This window comes from Gasterosteus aculeatus, chromosome 13 (genome assembly GCF_964276395.1).
Source record: "Gasterosteus aculeatus chromosome 13, fGasAcu3.hap1.1, whole genome shotgun sequence".
NCBI lineage: Eukaryota > Metazoa > Chordata > Actinopteri > Perciformes > Gasterosteidae > Gasterosteus > Gasterosteus aculeatus.
This window is the reverse complement of record NC_135701.1, coordinates 5,178,118-5,201,192: the sequence shown is the minus strand read 5'-3', so window position 1 is coordinate 5,201,192 and position 23,075 is coordinate 5,178,118. Positions and strand designations below refer to the sequence as shown.

The 23,075-nt window shown below is 44.3% G+C and overlaps 1 protein-coding gene across 4 annotated transcripts in view; it reads right to left on the bottom strand.

The window, feature by feature from the left end:
* unc5db (unc-5 netrin receptor Db) overlaps positions 1–23,075 on the bottom strand; it is a 133,274-nt gene that overhangs the window by 48,244 nt on the left and 61,955 nt on the right. For all 4 annotated transcript variants that reach the window (XR_013452074.1, XR_013452075.1, XM_040195668.2 and 1 more), the window contains exons 2-4: positions 20,608–20,823; positions 3,662–3,805; positions 2,045–2,148 (exon numbers count right to left, since the gene is read on the bottom strand). Coding sequence is in view for 2 of the 4 variants with exons in the window: in XM_040195668.2 (XP_040051602.2) it covers positions 2,045–2,148; positions 3,662–3,805; positions 20,608–20,823 (464 nt within the window). In the remaining 2 variants the exon portion in view is untranslated. The remainder of the gene's footprint in view (positions 1–2,044; positions 2,149–3,661; positions 3,806–20,607; positions 20,824–23,075) is intronic.

Genomic DNA, 23,075 nt, shown 5'->3' with positions numbered 1-23,075 from the left:
TTTAGTAGAAATACCTTATCAGACGGTTTAGTTTTAAACATTTATTCTATAACTAATTACCAAAACATATCAGGAAGGTAGAGGATTACTGGGCAGAGACATTCCATTGGATCCCATTTAGTAGCTGCTGGCTGCAGTATTCACAAGCAATATTGCACCAATTTTTTACCAAATTTGAAATGGCTGTTGCCTTTAGTCACTGAGATGCAGAAAAATTGATTGCAAAATATGAAAACAACTTCAACTAATTGAGGGGGGAAAAAGCGCCGGAACAACATCAAATGTTTCTCCAAACTTACAGTATAACGGCACAAGCAATTGAATTGAAACAATGGCTGTAAATGACCGCGTTGTCAAAATATACATACCTACCATGGCTCTTCTTCTCGTGCCAATTAAACCCGTCAGACTCAATAAACTGCTGCAAGCTGGTGACACGATGGGATTCCGTGTGTGACTGATTGGAGCCGACGAGCGGGCTTTCAAAACAGATCACAGTGTTTATGCTGCACTCCAACCGCAGGTCGGGCCCTGCGTCGGGCCCTGCCGTCGGGCCCTGCCGTCGGGCGCCGCGTCGGGCCCCGCGTCGGGCCCCGCGTCGGGCCCTGCCGTCGGGCCCCGCGTCGGGCCCTGCCGTCGGGCCCCGCGTCGGGCCCTGCCGTCGGGCCCTGCCGTCGGGCCCTGCCGTCGGGCCCTGCGTCGGGCCCTGCGTCGGGCCCCGCGCTGCGCTTTGCATCCGTCCTGCAGCTGCACTCTGAAACCTCACGCTACCACACTCACGGAAGCCAAATCAATATTGCATGGACGAGGTGCCCCCGATATCGACTGGGCTGACGATCTGCTCTCTGCATTATTCACCCCCGTCTCTTGCGGCCGGGCTCATTTGTGTTGACAAAGGACTAGATGAGAGGTTGTGATTGGGTCTGTACTGCTCAGATTCAACTATTTTTACCCCATGTGGACTCTAATGACATCACTCCTCCATTTCAGTGTTGAATCATTGATAAAGCGCAGGACCGGAGGTTGACCTCCGCTTGGATCTGATCCCTGCACACATCAATTACACATCCGCTGCTCATGCCGATTATCGCCGGACCAAAAACAGGAGGAGACATTCCGAATGTTGGACAGGAACATGCTCTTGTTGACATTTGCCACCGGGACATTTAAATGCTACGTTTTCCGTGAGTCTTTCAGGATCTCACTGTGAGACACATCTGCTCTCCATCTCACTTGGAGCCTCTGTTTAAGTTGCCATCACGCACTTAATTAACCCTCCATGTTTATAATGAATACTGTTAAATACTCTAATAATAGATATTGAGTGGGATTAAAACAAAACCATATATTCACACATACACTGTATATACTAATTCAATATGATCTGCTCTGTTATTGTATTGTCCTGTGTATATGGCTAAATAATCCACAAAATAAATGTATATGTAATCTGTATATGGAGCAACTGGGGGTACAGACGAGGTTGGAGTGAAACGAATGGTCTCAACATACACGACTTTCACATCCTTCTGTCCTAAAGAAATAGCACTTGTATCCTCTCTTTCTATCCTGTCTTCTTTTAAACTTAAGTCAAAAAAGGACAAGCTGCTGGGAATTCTCTAATGAGGCCCAAATATTCCAGAGTAGCACAGAGCACCTGCCGTGTTTCATGTTTGATATCTTTGATGCAATGATGCAATACGCACGCACACATCTGAATGTCCGTGTTGCAACCAACAGACGCAGTGATGAGATTCCCTTTCATGACTTTGATGTCTTCACCAACACAGTGGTTAGCTGCTGATGAACTACTACTGAATCCAGTAGAAAAGAAAGAGTAACATCCCCCAAATAAATCATCCCACATAAAAAAGCTGCAGTTGGACCATTCACTTTGTGGCCCGGCCCACAGGCACATTAAAGCACATTCTACTCAAAGCAAAGACTTTCCCTTCCAAACGTATTGTTGGTATCTCTTAAAAGATAAACGCTCAGCAGGAGTATACATTTCTGTTCCTATGAAGGAGGGGGGCAGCAGCCTTACCTCCGCCACAGGCACTCCCTCCGGAGGGCGACAGTGCAGTACGATCATCCCGTTGATTGGCACCTCCTTCCCCTGGGGGTCCTGCTCAAAGTTTTTCCTCAGGTCTGCGAGGGGAGATAAGAGGCAGCTGTCAGGTGTCAAGTGTTACGATCAGCCGAGCCTCCATCCTCGCTGGCAGCCAACGCGCGCCACCACCTCCTCCTCCTCCTCCAAAACCCCGCAGGCGGTGCAGGACACTGGATCCCGTGGCCCCGTGTTACGTAATCTGTTGCAAAGGTGGTTTGAAGGATGCAACAGATCCAGACCAAAAAGTGCACTAGGACTGCAGCGATCATCCTGGGCATTCATGTGCGTGCAGTAGTTCTATCCTACATAATATCATGAGAGATTCCCTGACTGTAAAAGATCCAACTATAGAAGGGAAACTCTAGAATGGTGCTTCAGACACACAATGATATGGAAATCCCAGCAGATAAAGATTTTTACATCATCTTACGTTATCTTACTTTCTTCAAAGGACAAGTAAATACTCTCTTGACACGTGTGATTTCTATCAGTTCTCTTTCCAGGGCCACATATGAAATGAAGTGGAAACGGTTGAGGCGACGCGGGAACACGGAAGAGGGCTTCAGGATAACCTACAACACCACGTGGAAGCCCACCGGGCTGTGAATAGCTGATTGCTTCAAACCTGCTCGGACAGCCTTGTTTAGGGAATAGACCCTTTTCACCAATGGAACATGGGATTCATGTTCATCGCTGTGTCGTCGTAGTTCGGCTCACACTGTGGATCAGTCTGTCATCCTGGGTCGTACCACCGGGACCTCCAGGGGAAAATCTAATTTAGTTTAATACCAGAGACCTTCACCGCACAAGGCTTTATTTCATATGTGCTTTAGTTTTTTTAATCTTCTATATTTATATTCTGATTTGGTGGTCACAAAAGAAAAAGAAAACGTAAAACAGGTAACAGTGAATAAAACAGTTTTCACGCTAATTATTTGAGGTATTTTACATCGCTCTCACACTCACTCAGGCTTTTGAATGTTTATTTCTTCGTAGCAAAGCAGAGGACATAGAGCAGATGTACATACTTTTAAAACAAATATATGACATGTTTAAAACCGATAAGCCTGTTGGAGGTGGATCTTTTCATTCCCAAGATCGTGCATTTTTAAAAGGTCAATCTCAAATGTTAACATGTGTAAAACACACTAGAATAGATCAGAAGCCGATTGGTGCAGTCTGCGATGAACAGCATTTCCATTAGCCAAACCATGAATATATATGAATAAATACGTAAAGTTCCATTACAAGTAAATGCCCAGTAGTTACCTAAAGGTTTTAAATATTCCATCAGTTTGCAATTGTTTAATGTTTTTATCACAGACAGTCGTTCATATGTATTGAACCACAGAGCTCTCTGAGAATGAGAGGTGCTGTCGTACAGCTCTTGGTGCCATATTAAACAACTTCAGGAGGCGGATCTCGACGCCAACAAGCGGATTCACGTCTATTAGTGTCCTTGCATTGTCTGTGTATTAGATTGCATTGCGTGAAAAGACACCTGCTCCGGCGCAGGCGCAGCGCTGATCGCTGAGTGGTTCCCGTACTCACAGGCGATGCGGGCCGTGGCCTTGCGGCTCTTGGAGGTGCCCAGGTGGCTCCAAGCCACACAGAGACACCAGTAGTCCTCCGGGCCATGGAAATCCTCCACCTGCTGACGGGACACATTTATCATCACCTCACGCACCTTCAGCCCTGGAACAACAGAGAGGAGGAGACAGAAGTGTCAGCTTTCAGGTTGCGTTTGGGCCGGTTTGGATTTGGATAGTTTAATGAATGGAGTTGTGCCTTTTTGAATGTAATTGATTTATGTGTCACCATCAGTCACCATTCTCATGGGTAAACATTCTTCATTGGACCCCTATTTCCACCCCGACCCACATGCTCAGACGTTGTGATTATAGCTCACGTATTTCAGGCCGGAATCTCAATCCGTCCAGTAGTTACAATCAATAAGGAACCATGACATTAGCGTGGCAAAGATATGGCCTCGGGTTTGCGTAGGATTTGTGACGTACCCGTCAGGTCGGGTCGGGTCATTTGTAGACTGCCTCCAGTCCTTTTCCTCGGCACAATCATTTAATGGAGCAAACTCAAATAGGAAAGTCCCGCGTTCCAAATAAGGCTCCTTTCAGAATCCTTAATCAATACCACAGTAGGTCTACAGGTTTGCGTCAGTAATCGATGGGTATTACAGGATCCGTTGTGCATAAATCCTTATAGAGGCTGACACACTTCTTTCATCAGTCCCCCCCCCACCCCACCCCGGCTGAGCTCTGAGAGCATCAGTAAGGAAATTGGCAGGAACACAGTCCCCCTGGGGCCTCTACTGTTTGTTGTGAGTGCTCGACGCAGCTAACAAGAGAGCTAAATCAGCTGTAGCAGAATTAGCATCAATAATTGGAATGACACTTAACCACTTCAAACAGCATCCGAAGCCTCGCCGTGCGAGCGACAAAAGGACAATACACAACATTATTTAACACAAAAAGGCCTGCGAACAGCACTTTGACTGAATTCTACTGCATAAAAGAAGAAAAGATTATCCTTCATTTGAAAATCCTCTTAGGCAACAACTTGGTTGCAAGTCTTCGTCACCCTGTCATCTCGCTGCAGATGGGTGCGCAGCAACCGGTCTTAAGTCAGAGTCCTCGGGGCCGTCACATGTGTTTTCTCTGGGCCCCTCAGAGCCTTTTGCAGCCTGCAGGCCACAGCTGGATTAAAGGCAATGAGCAGGGGGGGGAGAGAAATACCCAATTCCCTCTGCCCCGAACTCTTGTGGCTTTTGTGAACACGCTCCCTCTGATAAATAACACTTTAATCTGACACGCTCCTGCTAAAGTCAAACAGCCTCACACGCATCTCGCGTGGCGCCCAGCCGACTTTGAGATGAATACCAATTAAACCCGAGCGACTGGCAGCGGGGTCGCGGCGGTGGATCCATGCTGGCGTTCGCAGTGGAATTAAGAAATGGAGCGCGTATGGCGGCGGGCGGTCTCCACCGTGTGCACTGTGTGAATGGCAACAACGGAAAATTGGGGCTTCTTGCCTTTTTTGTCAAAACAAACACGGTTGACAAGTAGTGAAAGGCTAAAAGAAATTAGGCCATGAGTGTAGATATGCTGCACTGCGGTGTCTTTGGCGACCGGGGTGGTTTTAAATCGTGATTGACAGGCTGGGAGGGAAAAAGAGAGAAAAGAGAGAAAATGGCCGCTTGAAGAGGAGGAATAAACAAAGCAGCAATTCTACGGTCATGGCTTCCTAGACGCAGCCCCTGTAGAGACCCAGATAATAATTCATCATTTCTCGAGCAGCGGCAGAGAGCTGGCAAGTATGCGTGTGGGAGGACCGACAGCGGAGAAAATAATGACTAATGACTTTCAATGATGTCCTGAAAGGTGTGAGCTTATGTTTCGAAGGATTAGAAGATAAGAAAGAAGACAAACAGAACGAGAGAGAGAGAGAGAGACAGAGAGAGAGAGACAGAGACAGAGAGAGAGAGACAGAGAGAGAGAGAGAGAGAGAGAGAGACAGAGAGAGAGAGAGAGGTAGCTCGGTGAGCTTTCTCAACAGCGACGTTTCCTGGACCCCAAACCGGCGTCGAGGTGGTTTGCCGGCGAGATGAAGACGAGCGCTGCCGCTAATGTCATCGTTTGCTTATAGGCAGAATAGTGTTGACAGGCCTCATTAGAGAAACCACTTCGCTCTTTGCAGTTTGCGGAAGAATTCCATGAATCCTTCCAAATCGGCTGAATTGAAATAATTACTGCGTTTTGTCTGTTCTGATTTCCGTGGAGAGGACGGTGCCACCGACCAGCATATTAACTTGGATGTGGAATAACAAGGAATTCATTCAAATGTTCCATTATGGCAATTTCTGCCTATAAGTTTCAATTTTTTCTCCCGTGTCATATTTCCCTCTCAGCACATATTCCTCCTGGTTCTCTTCTGTTAACCATCCAGTCAAACTGGAATGTGGTGCTGCCCCATGGATCCATGTTGGACTTTCCAGAAATGGCGATATGAAGCGGCGGGAAAGTGAGAGCTCGGTATTAGAATCCCTCACGCTTGAAAGGCCTTCATTCCAAAAAGATGATGTGTCATTAAAACATCTGCTTAATGTCACATGTGTCCCCCCACTTTCTGCTGTTGTTTTGCTGCTATCATTCGGAGGCTCAATGCAGACTCCTTGTAGAGCAAAGCTGGCTTTGGAAAGCATATATTCCTATTTTCAGGATAAATTAGGCAATTCAGGAATGTCGTCATTCGGCATTTTTTGGAACAGGTTTCCAACAGAAGTTTGACTCTATTTTTGTACGTATTAGTTTTGGCTACTGAAAAAATTGCCGTGTTTCTGTGATTTATCCGACCAATAACCTGAATAATCAGGGATTTACAATATGATGTCATTGCAGAATGTTTACTTTAATTCACATACTGATACTTAATTTCACTTCGGAATATTTTCAGTACTAAATATTTGTATCTTTTACTTTACTAAGATATTTCATTTTTTATTCTTCAACTGGAAGAGATAAACTATTCACTTCATGCTGTCAGTGACTAATGGCATGAAATATTCAAAGACCCTGTAGTGTGTCTTTCTCCCCCAATTTCACACTATTAAACATTAGCTAAACAAACCCTCTCCTCACAATCTGCCGTCAATTTGGATAGTTACAGGTTACTTTGTCACGTAAAGACACAGAAAAACCCTCAAACTGTTTTCTATGTTTGATTGCGTAATTTAGTCATGCAGTAGCTTTGAAACAGGCCAGTAACTTAATTAAGAGTTTGCTTTAGAAGAGATTTAATCAGGGGCATGACAGCAGGATAAATTGAGCCATTACTTAACGAAGAGAAAACACAGCCAGGGTATTTCGGTCATATTTGTTTTTAAATTACAATCTGCAACTGATTGTTCGCCTCCACACTTCTCTCCACTGTAGAGCTTCAGCCACAACACGTGATATACAAACGCACACAGCACAGCAACGTCTATGTCATGTTGAAATTGGAAAAAGAGTAATTTAAACAAGGCAGATTTCTGAATAATTTTATTGATCAAACGTATAATTTTGTGGCGGAATATGTGTAAAATGTACGTTGTTTTTATTAGTTTTAAATAATGCGATTTGCCTGCTGAGCCACTGCTGCTCTATCAAGCTGTCGGAGCTGCCTCACGTTCACCAGCTGAATACCTTGAATAAATAATGTCAAATCATGGAAAAAATTAAAATGCAGTTTTAGAAGAGCAGCAGACAGATGGCTCCGCAGTACAAATTGAAGGATATATTCAGGATGTCAAACTGATTCAGATGGGAAAACGGGTTCAAAAGATGAAGCTAAAAGCCAAAGTGAACCTGCTCATCAGCTGGACTGGAGACGGTGGCCCAAAGAACATACAAACGCAACGTTTGAACGCATTTCTTTGAACGGAAAAGGTCATTTTGCTGCAGGAGCGTAAACTTTCCCATGGAGTCAGTCGGTTAGCCCAGTTCCATGTTTTTCATCCTTTATTAGTTAACCTAAGTTAAGTCCCATCAGCTCCTTGCCCGTTGGACTGTAACTGGGACCATCAATTCAATTTATTGTTTAAAAATTGCAACCAACGCAATACAGATTGTGGTCAGCTTGAGAGGAAAAGGAATAGAACCCTTGTTGTTGAGAAGCTAATAGGATATTAAGATATTTCAGTCTCTTTCTACGATACAAAATATATCAGTAAATACACCTTTTGAAACAAAGTGGCTACAATGTGCCTAAATAAGCAAACGAAGGGCCGTCAAGTTGACTAGTCCACTTTTAAAAGCTGGTCGTGGATAATCACACTCATACATGCATTGTATAGTTTGTTTTTAAATTTAAGTTTTAATTAATAAAAACTATTTTGCTGAACAAGAAGTGATCAGTTCAAACAGCTCCGGGACAACAAAGATGTTTTTGCTCAATGCTCCATATACATTTATATTAGCTAGCAAATAATACATTTTGATTACACTCTCACTGTCCCTAATAATGTACCTGCATGTCTACGTCAGACATGCACACGGCCCGGGCACTTTTCATCAAGCAGCTTGTACGTTGCATTTAACTAAATCTGTGTTGAAGTCTCTCTACTACTTTTAGGTCCTAATTGCTGTGAGCACATGGTAATGAGTGAATGAGTATCCTAACATTTAATCAACTCAGAGCCTCTTCCGTCTTACCATCTTACAGAGGACAATGTTTTTAGATGCTCTTAGCATAATTGATTAGATGTAAATATGGTACATGTCTTGAAGGTTAAGCCCTTGGGTAACGCTCATAATGCATATCCAACAGAAGGGAGTCATATACTGACTGAGAGTCTTAATGGTACACGCTTTGCATTGTGGTATAGTTGGTTAAATCACATACACATTATTTTTGGAAAGCCACATAACAATTGATTTGCTAAGCCCCGCCCCCTTCTAGTCTTACAGCAGTCGGAGCTCAATATCATACACAAGTTGTGGACGCAGCAAAAAAGGTATTTCAGAGAGAAGCAGGCAATCTGAAGCATAAAGATCACCTGGTTATCAAGACAGAAGACAACAAAATGAGGGAGCAAATTTAGTTTAGACTTCAGCCTCACATTATGTTTTTACATTATGTATTTTTAAAATAATTAGTAATTAGTTAGTAATTGAAGGGTTAGGGGAAAAGCCTGATGGCATCTTCAGCTGTTCCATCTGTTGAAAGCACTGTAGATACATGGCTGCTAACCTGATGCTAACTGATGATGGCGGTGGTTGAGTTAGTGGGTTTGACAGATACTACGACAATTGATCGGAGCCTCTTTTCTACTTGCTAAACCTTTCTGGCTGCTTTAAAAACAAACACAGGGAAAAAACAGGTGCTACTCTTTGAGGTACCCTCCACTAAGCATGACACAAAAATCCAACTTCATGTTTTATGAGCGATAAACACCAACTCTTTGTCGTCTTTTGATGCCTTTTCAGGACCTGAACAGTTCCTTGTGACTGGTGCAGACAGCGTGCAAAGGACCGGTGCTCTTATCTCCACTGGTTGTAATGGTCTGCTGCTCTGTGACGGCTTTATTCATCCAAAGCCTAACGTGTTTCTGCAGGTTACTGTACATATTATGCATTCAGACTGTGATGATAGTGATTCCTATTCCAGTCCGATAGTTTGTAATTTAGTGCATTCAAACGAAAAAAGGTAAGCGGCCACGAGTGCAATCTGCAACTGAGCTCCATTCAGTGGTCAAACAATTGCAGATGTGTAATTGTTGGCGCAAATCATACAAATACACACATTTATGTGCAATGTTGTGTACTGTTTACGTCCTATGAATACATAACATCGTATTCAGTAACAGCCGACATAGTGACACTGCAATGAAATCCAATGGCGCAAGAAAAGCACTCAGACAATCAGACACAATGTAACCAACACATTGGCTGATTACGCACAACATTAAAATGTATACAGAGTAAAGTGGTGCAGATATGTTGTGCATCATCACCAGAAAATATCTTGATAGAAAAAGCTCTATCTTAAGTCTCATAAGCAATATAACGTTTTCATCTTCCTCTTACCCTCCTTTTGCCTTTGCTTGCCACCTACACACGCCCGTAAGTAGAAGCGAGGACCCTACACCTCAGATCTGAGTACAGCCTTTGCACATTAGCATCATCCTCCATCAGGGTCTCATTACGTTCGCTCCAGCTCAGTGGGGCCGGTTTCCTCACCAGGATCTAATGCTGACGGAGGGATCCCCCCCCCACCCCCTCTCCCCCCCCGCTGCTGTTTGGAAACCAGTGCACTTAAAGCACCGATGCTTTTGTTCAAAATGCATCCCAAAAATAGCCACTCACATGTGAAATGGTGGCACCCACTCACATCCACATTTATTTTACATGGCAGCAAAACCCGCTCGCACACGAGCGCATGGGCACACGGACGGAGTGAACACGCACATATATGCATGTGCGTGGAGCCATTAGAGTCTATTTCACCGATCCTTTTGTGGAAGGATATTTAATAGCACATCATTCCTCGTTGCCTCCAGAAAAGAGAACTTTTATCTCACAAGTCCATTAGGCCCCGCGCCCACTGTAACCAGACACAGTCTCAACCCACAGCTGTGTCTCTTTGAAATGATACCCAATTTCAGGCCTACAAAATGTGAAATCAAGCCCGACAATCCCCAAACAAGCCGCTTACAACTGACACATCTTGTAGTGTTGTGGGACCGCGAGAACAGAAGTGACACTATGCAGCGAGGGTGAGACGCAGCAGCAATTAGAACTGAAGGTTCATGAACCAAGAACAAGGACAACTTGTTTTGTAATTCTCTATTTGTGGCCGGATGCGGAGTTAAAAGCAGATTGATGCACCAATCCAAGGCAAGTATGAAGTCGTCGCTAACTCAGGTTCCCACATTCATCCCTTGTCTGTTTCTGCTCCGGGTGGCTTCTCCGAAATGTTTCATTCTGCACCATATTGAGCACATTAATACCTACACACCTTGTTTTTCTGAGAGCGGATTTTGAGCTAGATTCCACCTGACAGTTTGCATCCTCCGCAGGACGTTTAAACGTGTTTGGCTCTGCCGAGGTTCTACCTCCACCAACTCTGACTGGGATATTCGGGTGTGGAGAGGAGTCTGGTTTGCCGCCTCGGGGTTGTATATTTTACATATGATGTTCCTGCTGCGAGAGGAGAACTGCAGGAGAACTTTGCAACCGAGTTAAGCCGATTTGGGGTCAGCGGGTCTGCCGGGAAAGGTCATCGCCCCCTTTGGTTCGGGAGGGCCTGCAGGAATACACATCGGTGTGGAGGTTTTTTAAAAGTCATGTCCAGCTGGGCGGGGCGCTGACAAACAGACATAGAACATTCTGATAACATGGGAAATGTCCCATGCGAGCGAGGTGGCTTCTGAGAAATGTACCTTTCTTAGCCTCTCTGATTCCATAGTGACCTTGACCCCAAGACAGCAAATAGGTGGATGAAAACATGAGTGCTGTGGAAGTCAAATGGTTAAGACGCACACCGCGAACCATCACTGATTTGACTTCATGGGGACCTTCAGTTTTCTGTCACAAGTCTGTATCCACACCGTCAACTATCAGACAGACTTTTTTTTAATTGAGTCCCACAACAATGAGAGGCCGGTGGAGTCATTCGGCATTCTCACTTTCTTGGGTAAGTATCGCCGAGCTCAGTCCCGGGGGTTCAAATTGGAAATACAAACAGCAGCGCATGCGTCGGTTCTCCTGTGACAGCTCAGGTATTCCAGCCCAATTCGCTGACTCGTCGGCAGTGGAAGAAGGTTCCTTTCCCTCTCGACAAGAAATGTATAAGGAATTCAAGCCATTAAAGTGTAGTTCTCAGCCCTGGCAGCAAACATGCAGGGAGGCTAAATAAGAAAAAGATACAGTAGTTACAACCCCTCCTTCCCCCGCAGGAGAGCACAGGGTTGGTTAGATGGTGTGTGCATATGTGTGTGAGGTGTATTGTCCGGGGCACATTCGGTTAACAACCCCATTAACTGGCTCACAAAGCAACCCCGGGGCAAAGATAACATCAAACCCGGCTTTGGAGGCCATTATGTCTGAGCCTGAGATATGTGCAGCGTGCTGGAATCAGCGAGGTGAGGTGCCCCCCCCCACCCCCCGTCGTCCCAGCAAGCCCAGCCTAACAACAACCACCAAGCCTCCGAGAGACTCTGTTAATGTGCTCTTAGTCAGAGTTAACCGAACGTGTTCTAAACCAACATCCTGTTATCACACACGCTAACACGGGCTCATTATGTACATCCCTACATGCAACACCAATAACGGCTTCACAAATAATGTACTATGCACATACGCAGATGGCTGAGCTACACGCACAATGCACATCGACCCTCATACATGCATGGGAATATGTGCACAGCGATAGCTACTTAGCAGCAACATCCCCGCTCACACACAAACGCGCGCGATGCGGCTGCTGCAGCGTGCGTTGTCCACCCGCTGCTCACCAATGATAACATTCATACCCCACGGAGGCTGGAAATAAAGGTCAATCATTTTTCTTTTTTTCCTTCTTCTCCCCTCCCCGTTCCTTTTTCACCTCATCGGTAACTATTGAACGCAGGGATCCTATAAGGGCGCATGTTTGTGTGCAACTCCGAGCTCTTTATAGCCAGGTTCCTCCCAGGGAGGCTTAACTGCCTCAATTAAAATCACATAAAGAAGAAGGCGTGAGTCCTAACAGCATAAACACTTCCACTCTTTTTAGAGAGGATAAAGAGTCTCCCCTCGACAGAGTCAGGTGGGCGCTGATTTTCTCTCTCACTCGCGGGTTGGAGGCAGTAATCATGATTAGGGATGTGCGCCAGGAGAGGCGGTTTGGATGAGTGACATACGGTGGGAGGGGAAGCGCTCCGCCGCCAGCACCCCGAGGATCAGTTTGCTCGCTCTCCCCGAAGGGGCCCCGCCGAGTGTCTCCCCGGAGTCGCGGAGACAGGGAGGATTTCCAGGCAACCGTGGGAGGAAGCGCTGAGAGTTTCTTCACAATATAGGACGGCATTTACTTCAGGGGGTTTGAAGTTGAGAAAAACCCACCCACATGCAGTTTAGTGATCTCCTGGGAGTGACGTGAATCTTAATGGGGTGGAACTCTTGGTTTGCATTACCGGGAGTAGCATTTGAGACCAAAAATACATTTAAAATAAATATTAGATTTTTTTTTTTCCACAGTGTTTACAATTCCAAGTCCACATCGCAATGCTCCACTCTGTCCGTGTTGGAGAAGCACGTCTAGGTTTTTTCACAGCAGTAACTGTAGATGAAAGTACTAACAGGTCTTCCTTCTTGTGATCATCATGGGACACTTGAGCTCCCCACCGAATGACAAACTAATGAAAATCTTTGGCTTCAGCTCCTTGTGACTTGTGGGTGAGGCACATTTCATTACCGGCTTTATAGACTGACACACCGAACACCGTTGAGTCAAATCCTAATCCCATATTGGTCTAAGCCGTGGTAATATTCCTTTCATATAGAGCAGCCTTCATATTTCTTTCATTCTCATGTTTGAGATAGATATCAGCGGAGAAGGCATGAATGATAAAGGCAAAAATGAGAAAGGCTGTGGCAACTTATCAAAGCTTCAACCGTCAGCAACACTTGAGTAATAACGTGTCCACGCGGCCCTTTGATGAAGAGACTGGTATCGTACACACGGCAAAGAGCATTTTAATGAAAACACCTGTCAACTGTGACGCAAATGATTCACAAGCTGCAGAAAAGTCAGAAACTTCCCAAACTTCTAAAAACAACATCAACCAGGAGAGCTTTTGAAAATCGGACCAGCAGGTCCTCTGCCAAGTAAAACATAAAAGATTTAAATTGACAGATTCTCGTGCAGTACTATTAGCCAAATGTGTTACGGTCACAGTGTGTACCTGACTACCTACAGAGCTGCTTCTGCCAATTGCCCATTATCAATTTGTTTTAATTAACACCATTTTTGTGTTCATTTTTGATTCATATGCTTGGATGCAGGGAGGTTATTTTCTTTGTCTGAAAGAAATGATACTTTTTTCTTTGGGAGAATAAGCACATTTTGTGGACTAATTTGCATAACATATTTACTAACTTGTGGAACATTCTCAAACGGATAAGTGGATATTGTAGCCAACCATCTAATGCTTCCAATGGTGTGAAGCGTTCCTATATTTGTTAGTGATGAGTACATGATATTCCTGTTGGAGGTTGGTTCTGGCCCGGTGTGGAGTCCTATTGGGAACCCGATTATCTGCTTGGCATGACTCGCGGCCCAGCTTTATCTGTGATGGGCACATTTTTAAAGATACTTTATACCTTTACTAAGTGCTGTGCAGTGGAATTGAGCCAGCCGTGCAAAGACTTTATCATTATTTATTAGACAATGCGTTTTCATCACAATTTAGATGAGCTATTCAGACATGAAACTTTCAGCTTCCAGACCCGCATAAATCCTTTCGCTGAAATTCTATCTAATTTTGCCATTGCTGATCAGCTTTTGTCATTCAGCACGCCTTAGTTAGCATGAAAATAGGTGGATGAAGGATTCATTACAAGGAGGCAGTTAGTAGAGATTTCATCAGGATATTCTGGAAATTACACTGAGCTGGATAGAGTTCTGCTTTGCCCGGGGTCCTCTGAGAATAAAGGAAAGGATTTTATCATCTGCGTACCTCCCCCGAGCCATCTCTCTGCCTTGTCAAGCACCCATAATATGTCTAACTGACCTTATGAGAACTTTATCACTGGGAAAGAGTCCAACTAAAGCTTTTGTACTTCACCCAACTTTGGAGTTCAAAGTGCCAAGATTGATGTGAACAGATAGGTCCTGTCCTGAAGGAAAAGATTCACCATCACATCCACTCACGTTATGTTATGCGTCATCATTTCCCCCTCTACCTGCACCATTTACGGTTTCACTCAAATATGATTCAACCCCCCCGACAGCACGCCGTTGCTCAAACAGCTGATTGCCCGCAAGACGCATTGCATCCTGGACCCGTCAGGGTGGAATAAAGGCTGCGTGTTTCTCCTCTGACATGGTTTGCTCCCTGTGCGGCGAGAAGGGGTTGAGAGGTTTAACACTATGCGTTGACACAAGGTTTCTACCAAACACCCTTAAATCTTCTCCTTAAGGTTGATTTCCAATGTTTTCTCCTTAATTCCTTCATTACACAATGATGAGCAATTGATCCTCAAGTTGGAAAACTCTTTTTCAGCCGTGCTCCTTCAGACCTTTTGGAATAAATGACGGCTGGTTTTATTGCTACAGGATCTTTTCTGTCAGTAACATGCGAGGAGTGTCATTCACTTCAGTGACTGATTTGTTTTTGTTTTTGTTTTGTTTTCCCTTTGTCTACAGGCCAGTTACTTCAGACAGTGGGATAAATGAAATATCACAGTGTGAGCAAAACAAAGTCAAATCTTTCAATGCCCTAAATGCCGTAACTTTTTCTCAAATGAAGCCATGACCATTTAAGGTATTACGTGCAACACTATCAAGGAATTCTCTCAACTAAGGATACATTAACCCTTGAGTGTTGTGATTAATGAATTAAACCTGCCCCTGAGGTTTGCAAGCACAAGCCGACTTTACAAGGTGCGCTTGTGCTTTCATTTCGCGTAACATTCGGCCCACAAAGGCACAATGAACTTACAAAAATTGCATCTGCAAACAGCTGCTGCCAATCTTTGTTTCTTTTTTTCATATAGATGGGACTAAAATAATCTATGAAAACAAATGCAATAAATATCCATTCACAGACTTTGCAGGATCGCCTATCCTGAAATGTGTGGCCCACATTGCAGACAGAAACGGTCCCTCCCTTAGTGTCGGCTGTTGGGGCATTCAAGGGCATTCGCCGTTTTATCAGCACGTAGTGATTGATCAGGCTAGCTGGTAAATAACAGATGCTATCGGAGGCTCCTGGTGGCATCGAGCGCCCATGTCCTAATCAATACAATTCTGATTCTTCGCTGATCTCCCTCTTTGATAAGCCGCACTAATCCGACACGCTGACGATGTCCCGTACCGAGCCAGGACAAAGCCTTCTCGTTAAGATCGGCCTTATCTGTGGTGTTGCGTTTGCTACTGATGGAGGGTCGGGACGATGTCGGTCGGCTACGGCGAGGACATCCCAAGGCTGCTCTGATGGCTGATCCACTTCAGCCAGCAGCGCCAGAGGGCAGTTAAGTGTGGTGATTTTAGCGAGAGGTAAGTCGACGCGCAAAGGTGGAGTAGGGTGAGACTAAATGGCTGGTAACACTCCCACAAATCCGGAATGCGAGATACAGGAGTGGCCCGGATGAGGAGGCGGCTTAAGAAAAGGAGGGGGGGGACGACGGGGGAAGCTACTTCCCAGCGTGGTGATGCTGGTGAACAAGCCGAGCCTAATTTGAGCTAATGAATATGGCACATGGATCCAATTTCCATTTGAAAATTCATCTGCGATGAAGGAAGAGGAATTGGAGGTCTGCATGAACCTGCATTTACTAGTCAGCGTTTGCCTTAATGACTTTTGTTCGTATCCATGTTGGATGCCTTTTAACAGTTATTGATTATGTTGATGTGTAGTGTGGATAATTGGGCTCTGAGAAACTGGGATGTGCAAATGTGTTCTCCTATTATCTTTATATCCATGTTCTTTTGTGTTCATTATAGAAATCCTGTGCTTCTTTTGAACAAGGTAAATGGTCTGTTCGTGCACTTTTCTAGTCTTTTGTCTACTCAGAGCACTTAAAGAGCACGTGTCATCGCTCAGCCGATCACGCAGCGCGGGAACAGGCCGCAGGAGCAATTTGGACTTAAGCGTCTTGTCGAATGAGACATCAACATGGACTGCAGGGGCCTGGGATCAAACCGCCAATCATCGGATCAAACGTGCGATCCCGCTCCACCACGAGATCTTTGGTCCACAGACTTTTATCACATTTTTGATAATTCCCACGATTTAAACTTCAATTCAGAGAGCTGACAGGACGCAGCAGTCTGAACCATAGTACCTCTTGGCGTGAAAGCCAATATTTCCCAGAATAGCGCCACAGTTACATTTTAAAAAATGCATGAGAGCATTAGAACACTTCAGCAGCCGACACTAAAAGCTACCGAAGGTCAGCAAAAAAATAGAACCTTTTTGGGCAAGTTATAACATACGTTATTAATTTATATTCATCCATCAATCATCCTTCAAACTGATCTTTGTTAACGGGCCACATGCTGCTCAGTTTGATCTCAAGTGGGCCGGACCAGTAAATCACAACGTATAAATTATAACACCTTCAAATATTTCCCTTTCTTTTAGGGTGAAGACATATAATGAAAGAAACAGTGAAAACAGTCACAAACGACACCGTTGCTAAGTCCCGCCCCTGAAATGCACATTGGCCATACGTAGCATAGCAGCAAGCGCTCTGAACCAGGCGGGGATTAATCATACTGAATATTAATTATTGATATCTTCACTTGACCTGATAATGTACAACAAGATGGTTCATTAAAGCAAAATGAAACCCGAGTGAGTCCTGTTCACCTTGCTGAGGCCCTTACACATCAGTGCATTTTAATGAAAGGTTGGAATGATAACTACAATTCTTCACCCAAAGGTGCAGATGGGACCCTTTGATGGGCGGACTCCCGCTCTGGGGCCACATGTTTGACACCCTTGATACTAAATAACGGTAAGCACCCAATTCAGCAACATCACACACGTTTACATCCCTCATTGGCTTCCAGCCCCAGCATATCACTGCTCATGTACCTTTTATAATTATATGTAGAGAAGCTTTCCTCATGTGCATCATATGCAGTATTTTAGTATCTTATGCTTATTGAGGCACTTCTGTGTGCCATGTTTACATGCTAACTTGAATGCTGTGTGTTTTTTAGTTCAGATTATAGTTCCATTCATGTAATGAAGTCCAGGTTCCAGTTCTCCCGTGTCTCCCTCCCCTCCAGTGGGCCCAGTACGAGGGCCGGGGCCTCCAGCAGCTCGCTGCCAGCGTTGGCTTCAAGCCGGGACGGGCAGAGCAGCGGAGCTCTGCTCCTGGCCAGAGGAGGTACCGCTTCCAGGAGCAGAGCTCTCCGCCGCCCACTGCAGCTCCCACTGCAGCTCCCACTGCAGCTCCCAGTGCAGCTCCCAGTGCAGCTCCCAGTGCAGCTCCCAGTGCAGGGAAGCGGAATCTTTTCTCTCCCACAAAGGGCATCACGCCCACTTTGGACGCCCAACCCTTTCCCCCGATTTGCTTTTATTACAATGTCAATGTCGTCCTAATTGTTAGCTGCATTGTAGCAGCAAAACTCTCGGGTTGTCTCATTAACTATGTTCAAATTTAAGAAAAAGTTATTTTTGTAAATCTCTAAACATTTATCATTTTTTGAAAATGCAGCTGTGTGAATTAGCCTGGAGGCAAAGCCAGCTTTTGGTAGAGCTTCTCACTCTTATCTGTCAAATCCACTGATTAGCTGCCCCCCTGCTGGACGCCCAGGGTCCATGTGGCATTTGAAGTGAGCTGACGAACACCACCAAGCGAACTTCCCCTTGTACTTTTTGGTCCGTACAGAGAGCAGCGAACAACTGAGGACGTTCATTTTGCCATTATCAAGCGCACAACAATTTCACAGCACAGCAATCACACTATAATGAACTTCCAGAAGCAATTAAAGCCTCTTTCCTGTGGAAGGACCTTCATGAATACAAGAAAGACGGCTTTTGCACAGCAGCTAATCACAGAGCATTCTAGCCGAGGTGTCACATTGGCTTTGTTGTTTGTCAGAAATCCCTTCAGGAAGCCCGAGTCAGGTCCTTTAATTAACATGCTTTAGCCGGGAAAAAAGAAATGGCACTTAATTGGTATGACCCACCACTGCTCCCCTGACACGTCAAGGAAAAACCTCGGCCTGAAACTATTATCAGAGTATGCTGAACATGTGTTGACTGTAGACCATGTAACTTTACTCAAGCATCACTTTTGGTTCCTTAGGGTCCACATATAGTGAACCTCAAGGGGCGGTGAATGATGACATGTAGTGTTAAAGGCCTTTGAGTGATTGGAAAGCGCTAAACTTAAACCTTATGAATACAAATAATTGCATGACAAGTGCGATTTAGGCTTTAAACCATGATTAAAACCATGAAATAATTTAGAACCAGACCAGGCTTATTGAAGCTTCTAAATAACCTTTACATTTCATAAGCAGAACATTTTAACACGCTAATAAGAGCAACAGCAAACCAATGAAGTAGGTACTCCGCTGAGAGGGTTCGAGAAAGGAAATCACATTTAAGCCACGTTGCCTTGAAGGAGTTTACAACAAAGAAGTGTACTCAAGTGATTCAGTAATCCACTATTGTAAACTTGGGGAACTAAAGGAAATTTTTAATTAGTTCAGCCGACGCTAATATATTCATATTTTTCAAGCATAAAAAACAGCTACATTTACCGTAGATTGGGAGCATGCATAGACCAAGAAAAGGACAAAGTTGCTGTGAATGTTTTGAAACCTTGAGGTTGGCATTTGGGACATCACAGAGTACCTTTTTTTGAAAGACATAAACTGCATTTCTATAAAAGTGGCTGCTGTTCCCAATCAGTGCACTGGGGGCCGCACTCTGTGACTGTTACCTTAAATGAGTTTGACACCCTCAACGTATTTATGGTTTGAGTGTAAGACTTAACAATCCGCCCTTGATCTGTATATTCAGTGGAATGTCCCTTTAATACCAAGTACTGTATTTTTATAAAAGTCTTGACAGAAAAATAACTCCTGGGACCAATGCAGGCTTCTGACTTTCCAAACCAGTGCCGACATTTTGCAGCTCAACGTTTCAGTGTCCACTTTTCTGTTATCATGCCAAACTAAAAAGGTGTTCATTGTTCCCTCCTAGTTTAATAAAAGCCTCCACTTTCCACACTAATGAAACGCTTCAAGGTGAGCTCTTGAAGGCCAGGTGACCAATGCTGCCTATTCACTGGAAAAGAACCCCAAAGGTTTCCTTAAAGGAAATATTGAATATAAAAAAATCGCTGAAACATTCAAATGTCCAAAAAACTGGTTTACTTTAAGTCAGACCCTCACAGTATGTGATCATCAGAGAAAAGCATTTGAAACTCAGTGCCACACATTACTGTGAGTGACGTGTAACTGAATTATGCTGATGCGGTACGGTGCCCCTCCGTCTCGCAGCGCGAGGGGCTTAAAATAAGCACATACTGCACATATTGCTTGACCCCGCTATGACTACTGAAGCTGCTTTGGCTTTGTTGGCTTAAATGATCTGATATATTGAAGGACGCTATTACGTAGCTGTGGTCAAGACCTGCAGCCATCACGTTGCAGAGTGCAGGAAATAAAAGATATTTCCTCTGTTTTGAGTAAGGGAACTGAATCATTTTTTTTCAAAGCCTGAAAATAACCCTTCATGCACTTTCCAAGTTGACCAAGTTGCGTTTTGAAAATCCGACTGTATCAAACTCTCAAGCTGTTGGTGGAAGCAGAGAAACAAGGCCTGAGCTCTAATAATTACACAAATAAGGAAAGCTGATGGTAAAAAACTATTTTTGCAGTCAATTCAAGTGAGGAACTGAGATACAGGCAATATTACAACAATGTGACCCAATAATGTATAGAATTAGATGTAATCAAAATGAATATATATTTTTTAATAGACAGAAACAGAAAACTGTTTCTTCACTGTTTATTAAAACTCGCTTTCAAAAATGCATGCTTTGATTCTCTGGTGGTCGGCCCATTCGTTCTGATCTGCAGTAGCATGGACAGAAACTTCACTGAATGCATCACTTTCTGTGTATTTCTTCTTTTTGTGGAAGAGTCAGTCAACTCAGTTGCGAGCTCCAACCCCTCTTTTAAAAATCACACCAAATCTTAAGATGCCGGCACCTCCTTTTCTTCATTTTACATTGTCAGCACTGGTTGGAAGGAGGCCGGCTTTATCTTACCGGTGTTGAGGTCCTTATACTCCTGGGAGAAGTGCTCATTCTGGTGCACCCATTCGCCGTTGCACTTGAAGAAGATCTGCAGGGCGGGCGCGGCTCGGCACCGCAGCTTGATGGGGTTGCTCTTGACGATGTAGGCGTCCTCCGGCTCCTGGATGAAGTGCGGCAGCGTGCCTTGCACGGAGGGAAGGGCGTCAGGCTGAGCATCACCTGCGGCACCTGCAGACCAACACCTGGGTTACTCATTCAGCCCACATCTCTTTTAGAAGAACAACGTTCGAAATGTACAGAATGTAGTGAAAACTCCATTTTGTTTTACAAACAATAGTAAAGCAGTTTGCAATTTTTTATGAACGCTTTGTGGGAAATGGTTGGATTTAAAAGGAAAAATGTTAAAGAGAGAAAAAGCTGTACAACATGTTTTGTGCAGCCTGAAATCACTCAGAAGCCTTTACAGTTTGTACATAGACAACCTTCACATCGCTACGGGAATACAATTTGTCCCCTATTCAAGCAAAACTGTTCTCCTCAGAGCAATTTACAGATGAATGAAATCACAGCGGACTAAGTGAGGGGGGAATTAGGAGGGACTGATTACCCAAATCTACCAGTGGAGTGTGAATGCGTCTTCTTCCCACCACGATGGCTGGCTTCAGCGCAAAAACAACCATTGTGCTGCCGCCAACGTGCCACCGTCTCCAATGAGAATTCACAGCAGGTCTCGCCCTTTTCCCCTCAGCTCGGTGAGCCGGTGCACGACTATTGTTCGTCGTGACAGCTCATTGAGCTAAGAGGGAAACGCCAATCTCAGAGTGTGAGAGCTTGATTTACAAGGGCATTTTATTTTTCTAGTTCGAGGTGGGTCTTGACCTCACAGAGATCTCTGCGGGCTGGATAAATAAGGAAGAGGATGTTTGTTCTCCTGCCATCCCTGGGATCCTTCTCAGAATTACACCTCGGTCCCATCAAGGCAGCTGCAGCTAAGCTATTCAGTGCCGTAAAAGTCCCATGAAAGCCATTATGCCCCACCATCAAATCCAATTCGGTCCCCTGAAATCGAATCAGCCCTCTCACCACCTCTCTCAATCAATGTTGTCCTTGTTAAATGGGTAAATGAATGGATGCAGGTGTATATAGAGGACACACATAAAACAAACAGGCAGGAAGCGGAATGAATGGAAATAATACGCTGACATTACTTAGTGCAGGACAGGTAGATCTCTTTATCATACTGCTACAGCCCACACACACACACACACACACACACACAAGCCACTAGTAGGGTGGCTGCAGATGGGTTGTCAGAAAACCGTTGCATTATTTGTTTTAACATTAAGTAAGATTTACTGAAAATCCAATAATAAAACAGCATTTCCTCTTAAAGCTACTAATGTAACCAAATGCCAATTTACAGTAGTTAAAAATCTGTAATATAACATTATATTCATAAGCATTTTATATGATTTATAAGGACAAGCATTCATAATGTAGAGATTAGCATGTAATTTCAACATTTGTCGTAATTGCTATAATGACGATAGGATATGATGTCAAATGCTTTATATTGTGTGATGATTCTGGTTATGAAGCATTGTGAATTGCTGTGAGTGCTCACATATATGAATGTAGTGCTATAAACAGATTACAACGCTGTATATTTTTCAAGTAAAACCATTTACATCATTATGAATTGTGTGTGAAAAAGAAAAAAGGACAAAAACAAACAAACAGGATACGATTGACAGAACCGCTCAACAGGTTGACAACATTCCTATTAACAGATGCAGATTGGATTAGAGATTAGATTCTTTTTTTTGAGAATACATATGAAGGCAGCTGAAAGGGACAGAACTGAATAATGGGTTTCGGGGACAGTGTATGAAATTGCTTAATCTATTTGCAGAGGAGCTCGGTCCAGAGCGCACGTGATGACAGACAGACAGGTTTTTCATTTCGTTCACGCTGCGCTTCCTTGTTGTCTTTAAAACATCTGCAGACAATTACGTATTCATGGCATTTCTTTTGAAAAGAGATGCCCTATTGTTTGAAAAAGGAGCCGTAGGCTGAGAGAGAGTTTTGTCGGCCCTTCGTGTCTCCTGACATCACCTCACCTCTGAACCTCTGGGACTCCGAGGAAGCAAATTGTAAAAAACATTGTGAAAAATTATACGAGACGGCTCTTACAAGAGCTGCCAATATTTAAATGTAACTACTTTACTAAGTAGATCAACAGTAGAATTAAAACTTTACCGTGGATGAATGATGGGGATTATTAGCTTTCAAGCAATTTGAAATTCACCCCTGTGAGTTATGTTACAGTAATGAGATGAGTTTTCACTAACGAGAAGTGAGATTCCAATTTAAAATCCAGTAAAGACGTTGCAGATTGTGTTGGTGTCTGTGCGTTGAGTAGAGAGGCCGGCAGGGGAATGAGGTGTGGGGGAGGTTTCGCTCAGGGGGAGAAATGCTGC